Source organism: Bubalus kerabau, chromosome 17 (assembly GCF_029407905.1).
Source record: "Bubalus kerabau isolate K-KA32 ecotype Philippines breed swamp buffalo chromosome 17, PCC_UOA_SB_1v2, whole genome shotgun sequence".
Lineage (NCBI taxonomy): Eukaryota > Metazoa > Chordata > Mammalia > Artiodactyla > Bovidae > Bubalus > Bubalus kerabau.
The window spans coordinates 4,585,885-4,603,769 of NC_073640.1; the positions used below are offsets into that span (position 1 = coordinate 4,585,885).

General features: G+C 41.2%; 1 protein-coding gene and 1 long non-coding RNA gene across 18 annotated transcripts in view; one reads left to right on the forward strand and one right to left on the reverse strand.

Annotated features, from left to right (window-relative positions):
- LOC129632547 (uncharacterized) overlaps positions 1-16,181 on the reverse strand; it is a 94,370-nt gene extending 78,189 nt beyond the window's left edge. For 3 of the 17 annotated variants that reach the window (XR_008704582.1, XM_055554277.1, XM_055554275.1), the window contains exons 1-2: positions 15,717-16,181; positions 119-189 (exon numbers count right to left, since the gene is read on the reverse strand). Coding sequence is in view for 1 of the 17 variants with exons in the window: in XM_055554289.1 (XP_055410264.1) it covers positions 15,303-15,425 (123 nt within the window). In the remaining 16 variants the exon portion in view is untranslated. The other 14 variants (XM_055554285.1, XM_055554283.1, XM_055554276.1 and 11 more) reach the window with 8 other exon arrangements.
- LOC129632550 (uncharacterized) lies at positions 15,769-17,524 on the forward strand. Its single transcript, XR_008704583.1, has 2 exons — positions 15,769-15,901; positions 17,060-17,524. It is a non-coding gene; the product is annotated as an uncharacterized LOC129632550 (long non-coding RNA).
- Positions 17,525-17,885: the final 361 nt, after the last annotated feature.

The window sequence follows — 17,885 nt, forward strand, 5'->3', positions numbered from 1 at the left end:
TCTGTCTGCCCTCTGATGCCCTCTCTCAGCACCTACCATCTTACTGGGGTTTCTCTTAGCTTGGACGTGGGGTATCTCTTCACGGCTTCTTCAGCAAAGCGCAGCTGCCACTCCTTACCTTAGACGTGGGGTATCTCCTCTCAGCCGCTCGCCACTCCAGCACTGTGCAGCCACTGCTCACCGCTCATACTGTCCAAAATGACAGAATGATCTCTGTTCGTTTCCAAGGCAAACCATTCAATATCAACGGTAATCCAAGACTATGCCCCGACCAGGAACGCTGAAGAAGCTGAAGTTGAATGGTTCTATGAAGACCTACAAGACCCTCTAGAACTAACACCCAAAAAAGATGTCCTTTTCATCATAGGGGACTGGAATGCAAAAGTAGGAAGTCAAGAAACACCCGGAGTAACAGGCAAATTTGGCCCTGGAGTACAGAATAAAGCAGAGCAAAGGCTGATAGAGTTTTGCCAAGAGAATGCACTGTTCATAGCAGACACCTTCTTTCAACAACACAAGAGAAGACTCTACACATGGACATCACCAGATGGCCAACACCAAAATCAGATTGATTATATTCTTTGCAGCCAAAGATGGAGAAGCTCTATACAGTCAGCAAAAACAAGACCAGGAGCTGACTGTGGCTCAGATCATGAACTCCTTATTGCAAAATTCAGACTTAAATGAAGAAAGTAGGGAAAACCACTAGACCATCCAGGTATGACCAAATCAAATCCCTTACAATTATACAGTGGAAGTGAGAAATAGATTTAAGAGATTAGATCTGATAGACAGAGTGCCTGAATAACTATGGACAGAGGTTCGTGACATTATACAGGAGGCAGGGATCAAGACCATCCCCAAGAAAAAGAAATGCAAAAAAGCAAAATGGCTGTATGAGGAGGCCTTACAAATAGCTGTGAAAAGAAGAGAAGTGAAAAGAAAAGGAGAAAAGGAAAGATATACCCATTTGAATGCAGAATTCCAAAGAATAGCAAGGAGAGATAAGAAAGCCTCCCTCAGTGATCAGTGGAAAAAAATAGAGAAAAACTATAGAATGGAAAAGACTAGATACCTCTTCAAGAAAATTAGAGATACCAAGGGAACATTTCATGCAAAGATGGGCTCGATAAAGGACAGAAATGGTATGGACCTAACAGAAGCAGAAGATATTAAGAAGAGATGGCAAGAATACACAGAAGAACTGTACAAAAGAGATCTTCACAACTCAGATAATCACGATGGTGTGATCACTCACCTAGAGCCAGACATCCTGGAATGTGAAGTTAAGTGGGCCTTAGGAAGCATCACTACAAACAAAGCTAGTGGAGGTGATGGAATTCCACTTGAGCTATTTCAAATCCTGGAAGATGATGCTGTCAAAGTGCTGCACTCAATATGCCAGCAAATTTGGAAAACTCAACAGTGGCCACCAGACTGGAAAAGGTCAGTTTTCATTCCAATCCCAAAGAAAGGCAATGCCAAAGAATGTTCAAACCACCACACAATTGCACTCATCTCACATGCTAGAGAAGTAATGCTCAAAATTCTCCAAACCAGGCTTCAACAGTACGTGAACTAAGAACTTCCAGATGTTCAAGCTGGTTTTAGAAAAGGCAGAGGAACCAGAGATCAAATTGCCAACATCCTTTGGATCACTGAAAAAGCAAAAGAGTTCCAGAAAAACATCTATTTCTGCTTTACTGACTATACCAAAGCCTTTGACTGTGTGGATCACAACAAACTGGAAAATTCTTCAAGAGATGGGAATACCAGACTACCTTACCTGCCTCTTGGGAAATCTGTATGCAGGTCAGGAAACAACAATTAGAACTGGACATGAAACAACAGACTGGTTCCAAATAGGAAAAGGAGTACATCAAGGCTGTATATTGTCACCCTGCTTATTTAACTTATATGCAGAGTACATCATGTGAAACACTAGGCTGGAGAAGCACAAGCTGGAATCAAGATTGCCGGGAGAAATATCAATAACCTCAGATATGCAGATGACACCACCCTTATGGCAGAAAGTGAAGAAGAACTAAAGAGCCTCTTGATGAAAGTGAAAAAGGAGAGTGATTCAGAAAACTGAGATCATGATATCCAGTTTCATCACTTCATGACAAATAGTTGGGGAAAAACAGTGGAAACAGTGGCTGATTTTATTTTGGGGGGCTCCAAAATCACTGCAGATGCTGACTGCAGCCATGAAATTAAAAGATGCTTACTCCTTGGAAGGAAAGTTATGACCCACCTAGACAGCATATTCAAAAGCACAGACATTACTTTGCCAACAAAGGTCCGTCTAGTCAAGGCTATGGTTTTTCCAGTAGTCATGTATGGATGTGAGTTGGACTATAAAGAAAGCTGAGCACCAAAGAATTGATGCTTTTGAATTGTGGTGTTGGAGAAGACTCTTGAGAGTCCCTTGGACTGCAAGGAGATCCAACCAGTCCATCCTAAAGGAGATCAGTCTTGAGTGCTCATTGGAAGGACTGATGCTGAAGCTGAAACTCCAATACTTTGGCCACCTGATTAGAAGAGCTGACTCTTTTGAAAAGACCTGATGCTGGGAAAGATTGAAGGCAGGAGGATAAAGGGATGACAGAGGATGAGATGGTGGGATGGCATCACCTACCCAATGGACATGAGTTTGGGTAAACTCTGGGAGTTAGTGATGGACAGGGAGGCCTAGCATGCTGCAATCCATGGGGTCACAAAGATTCAGACATGACTGAGCAACTGAACTGAACTGAAACAAATAGAATTTACTCTCATTTTAAAAAGCTTTTAAAATAATTTTATTTATTTATTATGGATTTCACTGCTGTGTGGACTTTTCTCTAGTTGCAGAGCATGGGGGCTTCTCATTGCAGTGACTTCTCCTGTTGCAGAGCAAGGGCTCTAGGGCACGTGGGCTCAGTAGTTTTGGTTCCTGTCTCTAGAGCGCCGGCTCAGCAGTGGTGGCACATGGGCTTAGCTGTTCTGAGGAATATGGGATCTTCCCGGACCAGGGATCAAACCTGTATCTCCTGCACTGACAGGTGGATTCTTTACCACTTAGCTACCAGTGAAGCCCTACTCTCATTTTTTTAATTTAATTGAAATCTTACAAATAAAGTGCCAGGCCTGGATTGATGCATTGGTGTTTTCTATCAAATATTCAACAAAAAATTAAAAAATAAAAACAATCCTATACAAAATATTTCAAGAAACAGAAGAATAAACACATCTCAGATCATTTAAAGACAGCAATGTCCTAATTCTAAAACCAGACAATCACAAGTAAGCAAAACTAAGACGATTCTCCCTTACATGTGTGTGTTATGTCACTTCAGTTGTGTCCAACTCTTTGCAACCCTATGTACTGTAGCTTGCCAGGTTCCTCTGTCCATGGGACTCCTCCAGGCAAGAATATTGGAGCGGGTTGCCATGCCCTCCCCTAGGGGATCTTTCTTTTTTCTCTCTCTCTTTATGACTAATTTCTTCCTGGTTCTTTCTTTATTTTTTTAATATAAATTTATTTAATTGGAGGTTAATTACTTTACAATATTGTATTGGTTTTGCCATACATCAACATGAATCCACCACGGGTATACACGTGTTCCCCATCCTGAACCCCTCTCCCACCTCCCTCCCCATACCATCCCTCTGGGTCGTCCCAGTGCACCAGCCCCAAGCATCCAGTATCGTGCATCGAACCTGGACTGGCGATTAGTTTCATATATGATAGTATACATGTTTCAATGCCAATCTCCCAAATCATCCCACCCTCTCCCTCTCCCACAGAGTCCAAAAGACTGTTCTATACATTTGTGTCTCTTTTGCTGTCTCGTTTACAGGGTTATCGTTACCATCTTTCTAAATTCCATATATAGGGGAGGAGCCAAGATGGCAGAGGAGTAGGACAGGGAGAACACTTTCTCCCCCACAAATTCATCAAAAGAGCATTTAAACATCAAGTAAATTCCACAAAACAACTTCTGAATGCCGGCAGAGGACATCAGGCACCCAGAAAAGCAACCCAACTCTTCGAAAGGAGGTAGGAAAAAATATAAAAGACAAAAAAAGAGACAAAAGAGGGAGGGAAACTCGCAGATTGTGAGCCCTACAGTAACTCCCCCAGCAGAGAAGCAGCGCAGATGCCTGCACACGCCATTAGCAAGCGGGGGCTGGGCAGGGAGGCGCAGCGCGGGCTGCATCACTTAGAGTAAGAATCTGGCCTGAATATCCTGAGCGCTATCTGAGCGAAATAATCTGGGCTAGCAAACCAGACTGTGGGATATCTACCACGTGAAAAGCCAGCCCTAACCTAAGACACCGCCAGGCCCGCGCTCAGAACAAAGGACTGAACAGAGATAGCCGGCTGCAGACCTTCCCCCTCCGTCGACAGGCAGCCAGAGCCGGAAGGGGGCAATCGCAGCCCCAGAGAGACATTATCTATAAAACTGTAAGCAGGCTTCTTTGCTAACTAAAACTTCTTGGGGGTCTGGACGGTCAACATCTGCCTGAGAAGGTGTGCTGGTTTTACACCCAGATAACCGAGTGGCGGGGAGGCGATAAGTCCCAGCATTGGCGCTCGCCAAACACCTCATCACCTGAGCTGCTCGGACCTGGGAAGAGCACAAAACGCAGGCCCAACCGAGTCTGCGCCTCTGAGGACTACCCGAGTGCCTGAACCTGAGCGGCTTGGACCTGGGAGGTGCATGCAGCCCAGGGCCGGCCTCGGATTGTTCCCGGCAGAACAACCTAGAACCCGAGCAGTGTGGGCAGGGAGGCTACACGCGCCGTGAGCAGGGGCAGACCCAGTGTGGCTGAGGCACTGTGAGCGCACGCCAGTGTTATTTGTTTGCAGCATCCCTCCCTCCTTCCCCACAGCGCGACTGAACAAGTGAGCCTAAAAAAAAAAAAAAAAAAAGTGTCCTCCACCGTCCCCTTTGTGTCAGGGCGGAAACCAGACACTGAAGAGACCAGCAAACAGAAGAAGCTATAACAGAGGGAAACGCCTTGGAAGCTACAGGCAATAGATTAAAACCCTGTGGTTACTACTGACTACATAAGAAGGGGCCTATAGATCTTGAGAAATATAAGTCGGACCAAGGAACTAGCCAAAAATGAACTGAACCCACAATACTCACAACAAAACCAGAGACAGTCCTAGATATATTTTTACTATTTTTACGATCATTCTTTCTTTTTTTTAATTCAAAAAAAAAATTTTTAAGTCCTCTATTGTTCCTTTAATTTTCACTTTTATAACCTATTACTTTGCAAAAAAAAAAGAAAAAAAAGACCCTATTTTTTCTTCAGCAAACTTCATATATATATATTTTATAATTTTTTGACCTTTTTTTTTTTCTTTTTTTTCTTTTCTTTAACATTGTATTTTTGAAATTCCAAACTCTACTCTAAATTCTTAATTTTAGCTTTTTGGTATATGTTATCAATTTTTGTACCTATAGTTTTTTTTTATAATTTCTGTGACTTTTTTTTTTCTCTGTTTCTTTCTCTTCTTCTTTTATATAACATTGTATATCTGAAATTCCAAACTCTACTCTAGATTTTTAATTTATGCTTTTTGGTATTTGATATCAATTTTGTACCTGTATTTTCTTTATAATTTTTGCGACATTGTTTGTTTTGTTTGTTTGTTTGTTTTCTCTCTTTATTTTTCTTCTTCTTTTTTTTAAACATTGTATTTTTGAAATTCCAAACTCTACTCTAGATTTTTAATTTTTGCTTTTTGGTATTAGTTATCAATTTTGTACCTGTATTTTCTTTATAATTTTCGTGACCTTGTTTGTTTTTCTTTGTTCGCTTTTTCTCTCTTTCTTTTCCTTCTTCTTTTCTTTAACATCGTATTTTTGAAATTTCAAACTCTACTCTAGATTTTTAATTTTTGCTTTTATGTATTTGTTACCAATTTTGTACCTTTAAGAACCCAATCTTCAGGACCCATTTTTCACTAGGGAGCGAGATTACTGGCTTGACTGCTCTCTCCCCCTTTGGACTCTCCTTTTTCTCCACCAGGTCCCCTGTGTCTCCTCCCTAACCCCTCTCTACTTTACCCAACTCTGTGAATTTCTGTGTGTTCCAGATGGTGGAGAACACTTAGGGAACTGATTACTGGCTGGATCTGTCTCCCTCCTTTTCAATCCCCCCTTTTATCCTTCTGGCCACCTCTGTCTCCTTCCTCCTCCTTCTCGTCTCTGTATAACTCCGTGAACATCTCTGAGCGGTCCAGTTGTGGAGTGCACATAAGGAAGTGACTACTGGCCAGCCCACTCTCTCCACTACTGATTCCACCTCATCTCATTTGGGTCACCTCTAACTCCCTCCTCCCTCTTCTCTTCTCCATGTAATGCTGTGAACCTCTCTGAGTGACCCTCACAGTAGAGAAACTTTTCATCTTTAACGTAGATGTTTTATCAATGGTGCTGTATAGAAGGAGAAGTTTTGAAACTACTGTAAAAATAAGACCGATAACTGGAAGCAGGAGGCTTAAGTCCAAACCCTGACTCCAGGGAACTCCTGACTCCAAGGAACATTAATTGACAGGAGCTCATCAAACGCCTCCATACCGACACTGAAACCAAGCACCACACAAGGGCCAACAAGTTCCAGGGCAAGACATACCAAGCAAATTCTCCAGCAACAAAGGAACACAGCCCTGAGCTTCAAGATACAGGCTGCTCAAAGTCACCCCAAAACCATAGACATCTCATAACTCATTACTGGACATTTCATTGCACTCCAGAGAGAAGAAATACAGCTCCACCCACCAGAACACCAACACAAGCTTCCCTAACCAAGAAACCTTGACAAGCCACCTGTACAAACCCACACACAGTGAGGAAACGCCACAATAAAGAGAACTCCACAAACTGCCAGAATACAGAAAGGACACCCCCAACTCAGCAATTTAAACAAGATGAAGAGACAGAGGAATACCCAGCAGATAAAGGAACAGGATAAATGCCCACCAAACCAAACAAAAGAGGAAGAGATAGGGAATCTACCTGATAAAGAATTCCAAATAATGATAGTGAAATTGATCCAAAATCTTGAAATTAAAATGGAATCACAGATAAATAGCCTGGAGACAAGGATTGAGAAGATGCAAGAAAGGTTTGACAAGAACCTAGAAGAAATAAAAAAGAGTCAATATATAATGAATAATACAATTAGTGAAATTAAAAACACTCTGGAGGCAACAAATAGTAGAATAACAGAGGCAGAAGATAGGATTAGTGAATTAGAAGATAGAATGGTAGAAATAAATGAATCAGAGAGGATAAAAGAAAAACGAATTAAAAGAAATGAGGACAATCTCAGAGACCTCCAGGACAATATTAAACGCTACAATATTCGAATCATAGGGGTCCCAGAAGAAGACAAACAGAAAGACCATGAGAAAATACTTGAGGAGATAATAGTTGAAAACTTCCCTAAAATGGGGAAGGAAATAATCACCCAAGTCCAAGAAACCCAGAGAGTCCCAAACAGGATAAACCCAAGGCGAAACACCCCAAGACACATATTAATCAAATTAACAAAGATCAAACACAAAGAACAAATATTAAAAGCAGCAAAGGAAAAACAACAAATAACACACAAGGGAATACCCATAAGGATAACAGCTGATCTTTCAATAGAAACTCTTCAAGCAAGGAGGGAATGGCAAGACATACTTAAAATGATGAAAGAAAATAACCTACAGCCCAGATTATTGTACCCAGCAAGGATCTCATTCAAGTATGAAGGAGAAATCAAAAGCTTTTCAGACAAGCAAAAGCTGAGAGAATTCTGCACCACCAAACCAGCTCTCCAACAAATACTAAAGGATATTCTGTACACAGGAAACACAAAAACGGTGCATAAAATCGAACCCAAAACAATAAAGTAAATGGCAACGGGATCATACTTATCAGTAATTACCTTAAACGTAAATGGGTTGAATGCCCCAACCAAAAGACAAACACTGACTGAATGGATACAAAAACAAGACCCCTACATATGTTGTCTACAAGAGACCCACCTCAAAACAAGGGACACATACAGACTGAAAGTGAAGGGCTGGAAAAAGATTTTCCATGCAAATAGGGACCAAAAGAAAGCAGGAGTAGCAATACTCATATCAGATAAAATAGACTTTAAAACAAAGGCTGTGAAAAGAGACAAAGAAGGTCACTACATAATGATCAAAGGATCAATCCAAGAAGAATACAAAAATTATAAATATATATGCACCCAACACGGGAGCACCACAGTATGTAAGACGAATGCTAACAAGTATGAAAGGAGAAATTAACAATAACACAATAATAGTGGGAGACTTTAATACCCCACTCACACCTATGGATAGATCAACTAAACAGAAAACTAACAAGGAAACACAAACTTTAAACGATACAATAGACCAGTTAGACCTAATTGATATCTATAGGACATTTCATCCCAAAACAATGAATTTCACCTTTTTCTCAAGCGCACATGGAACCTTCTCCAGGATAGATCACATCCTGGGCCATAAAGCTAGCCTTGGTAAATTCAAAAAAATAGAAATCATTCCAAGCATCTTTTCTGACCACAATGCAGTAAGATTAGATCTCAATTACAAGAGAAAAACTATTAAAAATTCCAACATATGGAGGCTGAACAACACGCTGCTGAATAACCAACAAATTACAGAAGAAATCAAAATTTGCATAGAAACGAATGAAAATGAAAACCCAACAACCCAAAACCTGTGGGACACGGTAAAAGCAGTCCTAAGGGGAAAGTTCATAGCAATACAGGTACACCTCAAGAAACAAGAAAAAAGTCAAATAAATAACCTAACTCTACACCTAAAGCAACTAGAAAAGGAAGAAATGAAGAACCCCAGGGTTAGTAGAAGGAAAGAAATCTTAAAACTTAGAGCAGAAATAAATGCAAAAGAAACAAAAGAGATCATAGCAAAAATCAACAAAACCAAAAGCTGGTTCTTTGAAAGGATAAATAAAATTGACAAACCATTAGCCAGACTCATCAAGAAACAAAGGGAGAAAAATCAAATCAACAAAATTAGAAAGAAAATGGAGAGATCACAACAGACAACACAGAAATATAAAGGATCATAAGAGACTACTATCAACAATTATATGCCAATAAAATGGACAATGTGGAAGAAATGGACAAATCCTTAGAAAAGTACAACTTTCCAAAACTGGACCAGGAAGAAATAGAAAATCTTAACAGACCCATCACAAGCACAGAAATTGAAACTGTAATCAAAAATCTTCCAGCAAACAAAAGCCCAGGTCCAGACGGCTTCACAGCTGAATTCTACCAAAAATTTAGAGAAGAGCTAACACCTATCCTCAAACTCTTCCAGAAAATTGCAGAGGATGGTAAACTTCCAAACTCATTCTATGAGGCCACCATCACCCTAATACCAAAACCTGACAAAGATCCCACAAAAAAAGAAAACTACAGGCCAATATCACTGATGAACATAGATGCAAAAATCCTTAACAAAATTCTAGCAATCAGAATCCAACAACACATTAAAAAGATCATACACCATGACCAAGTGGGCTTTATCCCAGGGATGCAAGGAGTCTTCAATATCCGCAAATCAATCAATGTAATACACCACATTAACAAATTGAAAAATAAAAACCATATGATTATCTCAATAGATGCAGAGAAAGCCTTTGACAAAATTCAACATCCATTTATGATAAAAACTCTCCAGAAAGCAGGAATAGAAGGAACATACCTCAACATATTAAAAGCTATATATGACAAACCCACAGCAAACATTATCCTCAATGGTGAAAAATTGAAAGCATTTCCTCTAAAGTCAGGGACAAGGGTGCCCACTTTCACCATTACTATTCAACATAGTTTTGGAAGTTTTGGCCACAGCAATCAGAGCAGAAAAAGAAATAAAAGGAATCCAAATTGGAAAAGAAGAAGTAAAACTCTCACTATTTGCAGATGACATGATCCTCTACATAGAAAACCCTAAAGACTCCACCAGAAAATTACTAGAACTAATCAATGACTATAGTAAAGTTGCAGGATATAAAATCAACACACAGAAATCCCTTGCATTCCTATACACTAATAATGAGAAAACAGAAAGAGAAATTAAGGAAACAATTCCATTCACCATTGCAACGAAAAGCATAAAATACTTAGGAATATATCTACCTAAAGAAACCAAAGGCCTATATATAGAAAACTATAAAACACTGGTGAAAGAAATCAAAGAGGACACTAATAGGTGGAGAAATATACCATGTTCATGGATTGGAAGAATCAATATAGTGAAAATGAGTATACTACCCAAAGCAATTTATAGATTCAATGCGATCCCTATCAAGCTACCAACAGTATTCTTCACAGAGCTAGAACAAATAATTTCACAATTCGTATGGAAATACAAAAAACCTCGAATAGCCAAAGCGATCTTGAGAAAGAAGAATGGAACTGGAGGAATCAACCTACCTGACTTCAGGCTCTACTACAAAGCCACAGTCATCAAGACAGTATGGTACTGGCACAAAGACAGAAATATAGATCAATGGAACAAAATAGAAAGCCCAGAGATAAATCCACGCACATATGGACACCTTATCTTTGACAAAGGAGGCAAGAATATACAATGGATTAAAGACAATCTCTTTAACAAGTGGTGCTGGGAAATCTGGTCAACCACTTGTAAAAGAATGAAACTAGAACACTTTCTAACACCATACACAAAAACAAACTCAAAATGGATTAAAGATCTCAACGTAAGACCAGAAACTATAAAACTCCTAGAGGAGAACATAGGCAAAACACTCTCTGACATACATCACAGCAGGATCCTCTATGACCCACCTCCCAGAACATTGGAAATAAAAGCAAAAATAAACAAATGGGACCTAATTAACCTTAAAAGCTTCTGCACATCAAAGGAAACTATTAGCAAGGTGAAAAGACAGCCTTCAGAATGGGAGAAAATAATAGCAAATGAAGCAACTGACAAACAACTAAACTCAAAAATATACAAGCGACTCCTACAGCTCAACTCCAGAAAAATAAAGGACCCAATCAAAAAATGGGCCAAAGAACTAAATAGACATTTCTCCAAAGAAGACATACAGATGGCTAACAAACACATGAAAAGATGCTCAACATCACTCATTATCAGAGAAATGCAAATCAAAACCACTATGAGGTACCATTTCACACCAGTCAGAATGGCTGCGATCCAAAAGTCCACAAGCAATAAATGCTGGAGAGGGTGTGGAGAAAAGGGAACCCTCTTACACTGTTGGTGGGAATGCAAACGAGTACAGCCACTATGGAGAACAGTGTGGAGATTCCTTAAAAAACTGGAAATAGAAATGCCTTATGATCCAGCAATCCCACTGCTGGGCATACACACTGAGGAAACCAGAAGGGAAAGAGACATGTGTACCCCAATGTTCATCGCAGCACTGTTTATAATAGCCAGGACATGGAAGCAACCTAGATGTCCATCAGCAGATGAGTGGATAAGAAAGCTGTGGTGCATATACACAATGGAGTATTACTCAGCCATTAAAAAGAATACATTTGAATCAGTTCTAAGGAGGTGGATGAAACTGGAGCCTATTATACAGAGTGACGTAAGCCAGAAAGAAAAACACCAATACAGTATACTAATGCATATATATGGAATTTAGAAAGATGGTAACAATAACCCTGTGTACGAGACAGCAAAAGAGACACTGATGTATAGAACAATCTTATGGACTCTGTGGGAGAGGGAGAGGGTGGGATGATTTGGGAGAATGGCATTGAAACATGTAAAATATCATGTATGAAACAAGTTGCCAGTCCAGGTTCGATGCACGATACTGGATGCTTGGGGCTAGTGCACTGGGATGACCCAGAGGGATGGTATGGGGAGGGAGGAGGGAGGAGGGTTCAGGATGGGGAACACATGCATACCTGTGGCGGATTCATTTTGATATTTGCCAAAACTAATACAATTATGTAAAGTTTAAAAATAAAATAAAATTTAAATTGCATATATATGCATTAGTATACTGTATTGGTGTCTTTTTTTCTGGCTTACTTCACTCTGTAGAATAGGCTCCAGTTTCATCCACCTCATTAGAACTGATTCAAATGTATTCTTTTTAATGGCTGAATAATATTCCATTGTGTATATGTACTACCGCTTTCTTATCCATTCATCTGCTGATGGACATCTAGGTTGCTTCCATGTCCTGGCTATTATAAACAGTGCTGCGATGAACATTGGGGTACACATGTCTCTTTCAATTCTGGTTTCCTCAGTGTGTATGCTCAGCAGTGGGAGTGCTGGGTCATAAGGCAGTTCTATTTCCAGTTTTTTAAGGAATCTCCACACTGTTCTCCATAGTAGCTGTACTAGTTTGCATTCCCACCAACTTTACTAACAGCCATTTATCACATCATGCACAGAACAAAGGTTTAGGTGAAATAAAGTTCTAATGTGAACATTGTAACAACAGTGTAAGAGGGTTCTCCAGGGGATCTTTCTGACCCAGGGATCAAAACCACATCTCTTCTGACTCCTGCATTGACTTGCAAGTTCTTTACCACTAGTGCCACCGGGGAAGCCCATCTCCCTGATGTTTCTCTAAAGGAAACAATCTTAAGGTCACATTAAAAAACATGAAAACAATCAGGATACACTCCATTCATGAATGAAAAGACTGAATATAGCAAAGATGACAACTCTTCCAAATTAATATGTTATATTCAAAGCAATTCCTATTGAAACCTCAAAAAAATTTATTATGGGATTTAATAAACTAATCACAAAAATTAGTATGAAGGATCTAAGGGCCAAGAATAAATAAGGTAAAGAACAACTTGGTACAGGGAGTAAGGGAAGCAATTAACCCACAGGATATTGTCTTATTTTAAAGCTAAAGTAATTAAAACACTGTATTATATATGCAAAGCTAGACAAAACAGAATAGAAAAGCTCAAAAACAAACATGTATATATCAAAGCTATGTGGGAATATGACATTATCCAATCAGTGAGGAAAGGATGTCCTATTTCAGGGGTTGGCAAACTTTTTCTGTTAATGGCCACACAGTAATATATTAAGCCTTGAAGCCCATATAGTCTCTGTCACAACTACTGAACTCTGATGTCGTAGCATAAGAGAAGACAGACAATAAATTTAAAAAATGGATGTGCCTGTGTTCCAACACAATTTTATTTACAAATACAGATAGTGAGAAGACTTCCCCAGTGGTCTCGTGGTTAAGAATCCACCTTTCAATGCAGGGAACACGGGTTTGATCTTTGGTTGGGGAATTAAAATCCCAAATGCCTCAGGGGCAACTCGGGACCAAAACTAGAGAAGCCCACTGGCCACAACAAAAGATCCCGCACACCGCAACTAAGCCGTGAAGGAGCCAAATGAATAAATAAAATTTTTTAAAAACAACAAACAGATGGTGAGCCAGATTTGGCTCACGGGCCATGGTTTTCCAAATAGCAACAGAACAATGACAAAACTTTACTAACAGCCATTTATCACATCATGCACAGAACAAAGTTTTAGGTGAACTAAAGTTCTAATGTGAAAAAAGAATACTACATAAATTATATTCAGGGCACATTATTTTTCACAATGAAAGTTATTTTAATATAAAACATCTAAAAAATAAGGCATATAAATTGTTTAACTCAGTACTGATCAAGAATCCTCCTACTTTGTATGTTAACTCAAAAAGACAAGATACAAAATCTTATCATTTTACTTCTTATACACATGTGTGCCCATACCCTCATGTGAATGACCTTCCTATAACTTTAGAAAGCATTTCAGTGTCTTCTCTTAAATTCTTAATCCAGTGCTCATTTTAAAGCTGTGCTACTAATTTATCTGAGTAGGATCCTATGCGGAGAAGGCACTGGCACCCCACTCCAGTACTCTCGCCTGGAGAATCCCATGGATGGAGGAGCCTGGTGGGCTGCAGTCCATGGGGTCTCGAAGAGTCGGACACGACTGAGCGACTTCACTTTCACTTTTCACTTTCCTGCATTGGAGAAGGAAATGGCAACCCACTCCAGTGTTCTTGCCTGGAGAAGCCCAGGGACGGGGGAGCCTGGTGGGCTGCCGTCTATGAGGTCACACAGAGTCGGACACGACTGAAGTGACTTAGCAGTAGCAGCAGCAGGATCCTATGAGGCCTTCTCAGCACAGATTCCCCCGTGCCCATGTCCTCCAACTGCCTCTTATTTATAGCAAAGCTTTAGCCTCCAAGGACTTCCCTGAATTCCACAGAACAAAATTTAATCAGAGTTGAGAAAATACAGAAATAAAAGAAAACAATCGAGTAAGAGAAAATAATAATAGTTCAGCCATAAAACAAAGTCAAAAACCTTCCGTTTCTCCTTAAGGGTTATAGATAATATTCTGAACCATATCTTTTGAGCCACTCTGCAGACACTAAAACCCACACTAGGTGTATGAAGTTAACTGCATGCTGACCCAGAGCAGCTGGAACCAGAAGATCAAGGATACTGACTCCCAATTACCTCACCACCAACCAACTAGAAAAACGTCCATGTGCTGATCATATGCCCACCAACCCTCCCTAACAAGGGAGTCTGAGCCTTTTGAGCATCAGCTACCTTGACTGCTTGTTTGGCGCCTTCAACAAATGCTACATTTTCCTTCACCACAACCTGGTGTCAGGAGACGAGCTTTGCTGCGCACGGGGAAGGAATCCAAGTTTGGATTGGTTAACACTAATGTAACTGCTTCAGCCTCCCCATTCCCTCTTCCTTCAGAACAGTCTGAAGATCACAGTAAAGACACACAAGGTTAACGAAGAGAAGTCTTTTCTATCACTGGTTGTTTCAATGTTTTGGATCGAGCCTCCACGTTTGACAGCCCTATTGGCTTTGTTCCGTTTCAAGGTCTGAACAGTATACCTAATGCCAATATGACATGTATGTGTCAACAGGGTACGACCAAGAACAAAACAGTCATGTATTCGATATGAATCTATCCTCATCAAGAGTCAGCAACTGGGACAAGAGCTTACATTTCTGTAGAGCTTTATATCGCGCTTCAGGTCGCTGAGGAGTCTTTCCCACCCTGTCGAAGGTAGAAAGTTTCTGGCAGCGATGGTGATGGAGAGCGGGATATAATTAGGAAAACGGTCGGGAGTGAGGGGGATGTCAAATACGCTGAGGAGGGAGGGAAGCTGAGAGGCACCGTTAGTGAAAGAAAAGGAAGGGGAGCCTCAGGAGAAGTCACCCACCGGGGCCGACAGAAGCGGGGCGCGCGCGTCGTCTCTGAGACGCGGGGAAAACCTAGACGCCGCGAGGAGGCCAACTGAGAGCGCCCGCCTCAGCGAGGGAAGCTTCCCGGCTGAAGCCCCCATCTCAGGGCGACTGCTTGGCGTCCTTCATCTCGGCCGCCCTTTTCGTCAGTTCCCCTCAAGGTCACTCACCACCCAGGCTGCCGGCGCCAGCAAGCCGCCCGGCTCCACTCCGCACCTCACACACGCTCAGCTGCACACACTCAAGCACGAGCTCCAGGGCCTTGCGGGCCAGTCTCCCAGAGTGACGGACAGACGGGCCAATCGAAGCGGTGGGCGGGGCGATGGGCGGGGTGGGACCAAACCGCGAGGTTGCGACGACGTCGCGGAGGCTGGTGGGCTGCGGTGACTTACCGCCGGAAGGCGCGGCTCCAACGGAAAAGCGGTCTTGTTAGGTGGTCACGGTGGTTTGGGGCTGAGACTGTCTCCTCAGGGGTAACCGCGGGCCTGTACCACGCCACCAGCCTACGATTCCTTTGGCCTTCTCTTTCACCAAACGATTTTCCTGTCCAGTTATAAAGTACAAGCTGCTTTCCAATGTAAGCGTGTATTACCATCACCCCCTTGTTGTATAAAGGCTAACGGAAACTTGAGTCCATTGTATCACCCAAGGAACAGATACTAAAAGAAGAAAAATATGAAAATTTTTATTTCTAAACCTTCAATTTCTTACGTCTGAATTTTTTCTATATTGTACACATTTTGTTACTGTTTAAATATTGGATGCAATTTGAGTTATCATTAAATTCCATCTGGCCGGTTAACAAAAAAAGACCTGAATTTTTTAATTTTCTGTAACAGTCTCAAAGATTCTCTAACTTCAGTTCTTAATCTCCCGTAAATCTGAAGACAGATGATAAGATGGGCAGGTGCTTTGAATCCAAACCTACAGGAATCAAACTAATTTAGCTGAGGCTCCTTCTTTCTTTGGAGAGGGAAATGGCAACCCACTCCAGTACTATTGCCTGGAAAATCCCGTGGACGGAAGAGCCTGGTAGGCTACAGTCCATGGGGTCGCAAAGAGTCGGACACGACTGAGCGACTTCTTCTTAGAGCATCATTTGAATCTAAAATAATTAAAACCAGATGCTAAACATGGTTCAGTGTGTGCCTCATTCAGAATTGATGATGGTCTCACATAAGTTTCATTAATGAAAGAAAGTAAACATTGTTGAAATGATGGAGGAGAAACAAGGCTTTCTATAGATGAGTAGTTCTTAGACAAAACAAACAGCAAACCTTACAGCTTTGAAACACATCTTGTAACAAACCACAAAAATCATTGTTAAATTGTTGCTACCAAAATCTAAAAGAAAACTTTGGCAGAAATTACCAGCTTATCAGAAGAATTTCTTCCTCTACACATAAGGTAGAGAAGCATTTATGAAAGCATAGATCTACATGGGTTTCTGGAAAATACTTAAGTGCAAGAATACTAGAGTGGGTTGCCATGCCCTTCTCCAAGGGATCTTCCCGACCCAGGGATTGAACCCAGGTTTCCTGCATTGCAGGCAGATTCTTTACCATCTGAGCCACCTGGAAAGCCCAGGTATATAGGTGTTTAGATACCTGGCAACGCTTTTCTTAAATTCCATCCTCAAAACACATGCTAATGAACCAGCCATCTCCAGAGTCAAATGAGGAGAGATTCCCTTCCAAATTCCCTCAGCGTGTTGACAAAATTCATTTCCTTACAGCCACTTGAAGTCCCATTGTCTTGGCAACTGACAATAGGGAACCACTTTTAGGAACTGGAGACCACTCTTCAACCTCAAGAAAAACAGTTCAGCTATAAAGCAGAGTCCTAGTTCCTCCTCAAGGGATGGACATAACAATTTGAAAGTCTCCGAGTTCTGAAGAACTAAGGCCCACACCTAGGAGGAGGATGGAATGATAATGTTGACCCTCATGACTTTAATCAACTAAAAGCTTGGACGTTGTTGATCATGGCCTGAGTTCTGTGCTGAATTCTCCACTGCTCAAACCCCTTCATGAAAATCCATGTACCTTTAGGTTAAAACTTTCCCCAACTTGCTTTTGAGGGAGAGAGAGACACTGCTCTGGCAGAGATCACATGTGTTACTCGTCACAGAAACAATAAATGCTTCCTTCTCCCCATCTTTGGCTTGGTTGTGCCTTTTGGCTCAACACCCCTCAAAAGCTGAATCTACTTTTTGGATAACAACAGACAGACTGCTTGGTTTTTAATTGTAATTTATTTATGTGTTTTAAAAATATATATATCACTATCCAAACCCACCATTATGTGCATAAACAAGGCTTAAGTAGGAATTTTAAAACTCGAGAGAAAATATTTTTTAAATACTAGTACAAGTGACGGCTCAGGAACGGCCGAGAGGAGATACCCAGCGTCCGAGGTCAGGGGCGGCGACAAGAGGAGTTACCCCGTGTCCGAGGTCAGGGAGGAGATACCCCACGCCCCTAAGCCCGAGGCCAGGGGCGGCAGCCGGAAGGAGCTACCCCACGCCCCCACGCCCGAGGTCAGGGGCAGCGGCCGGGAGG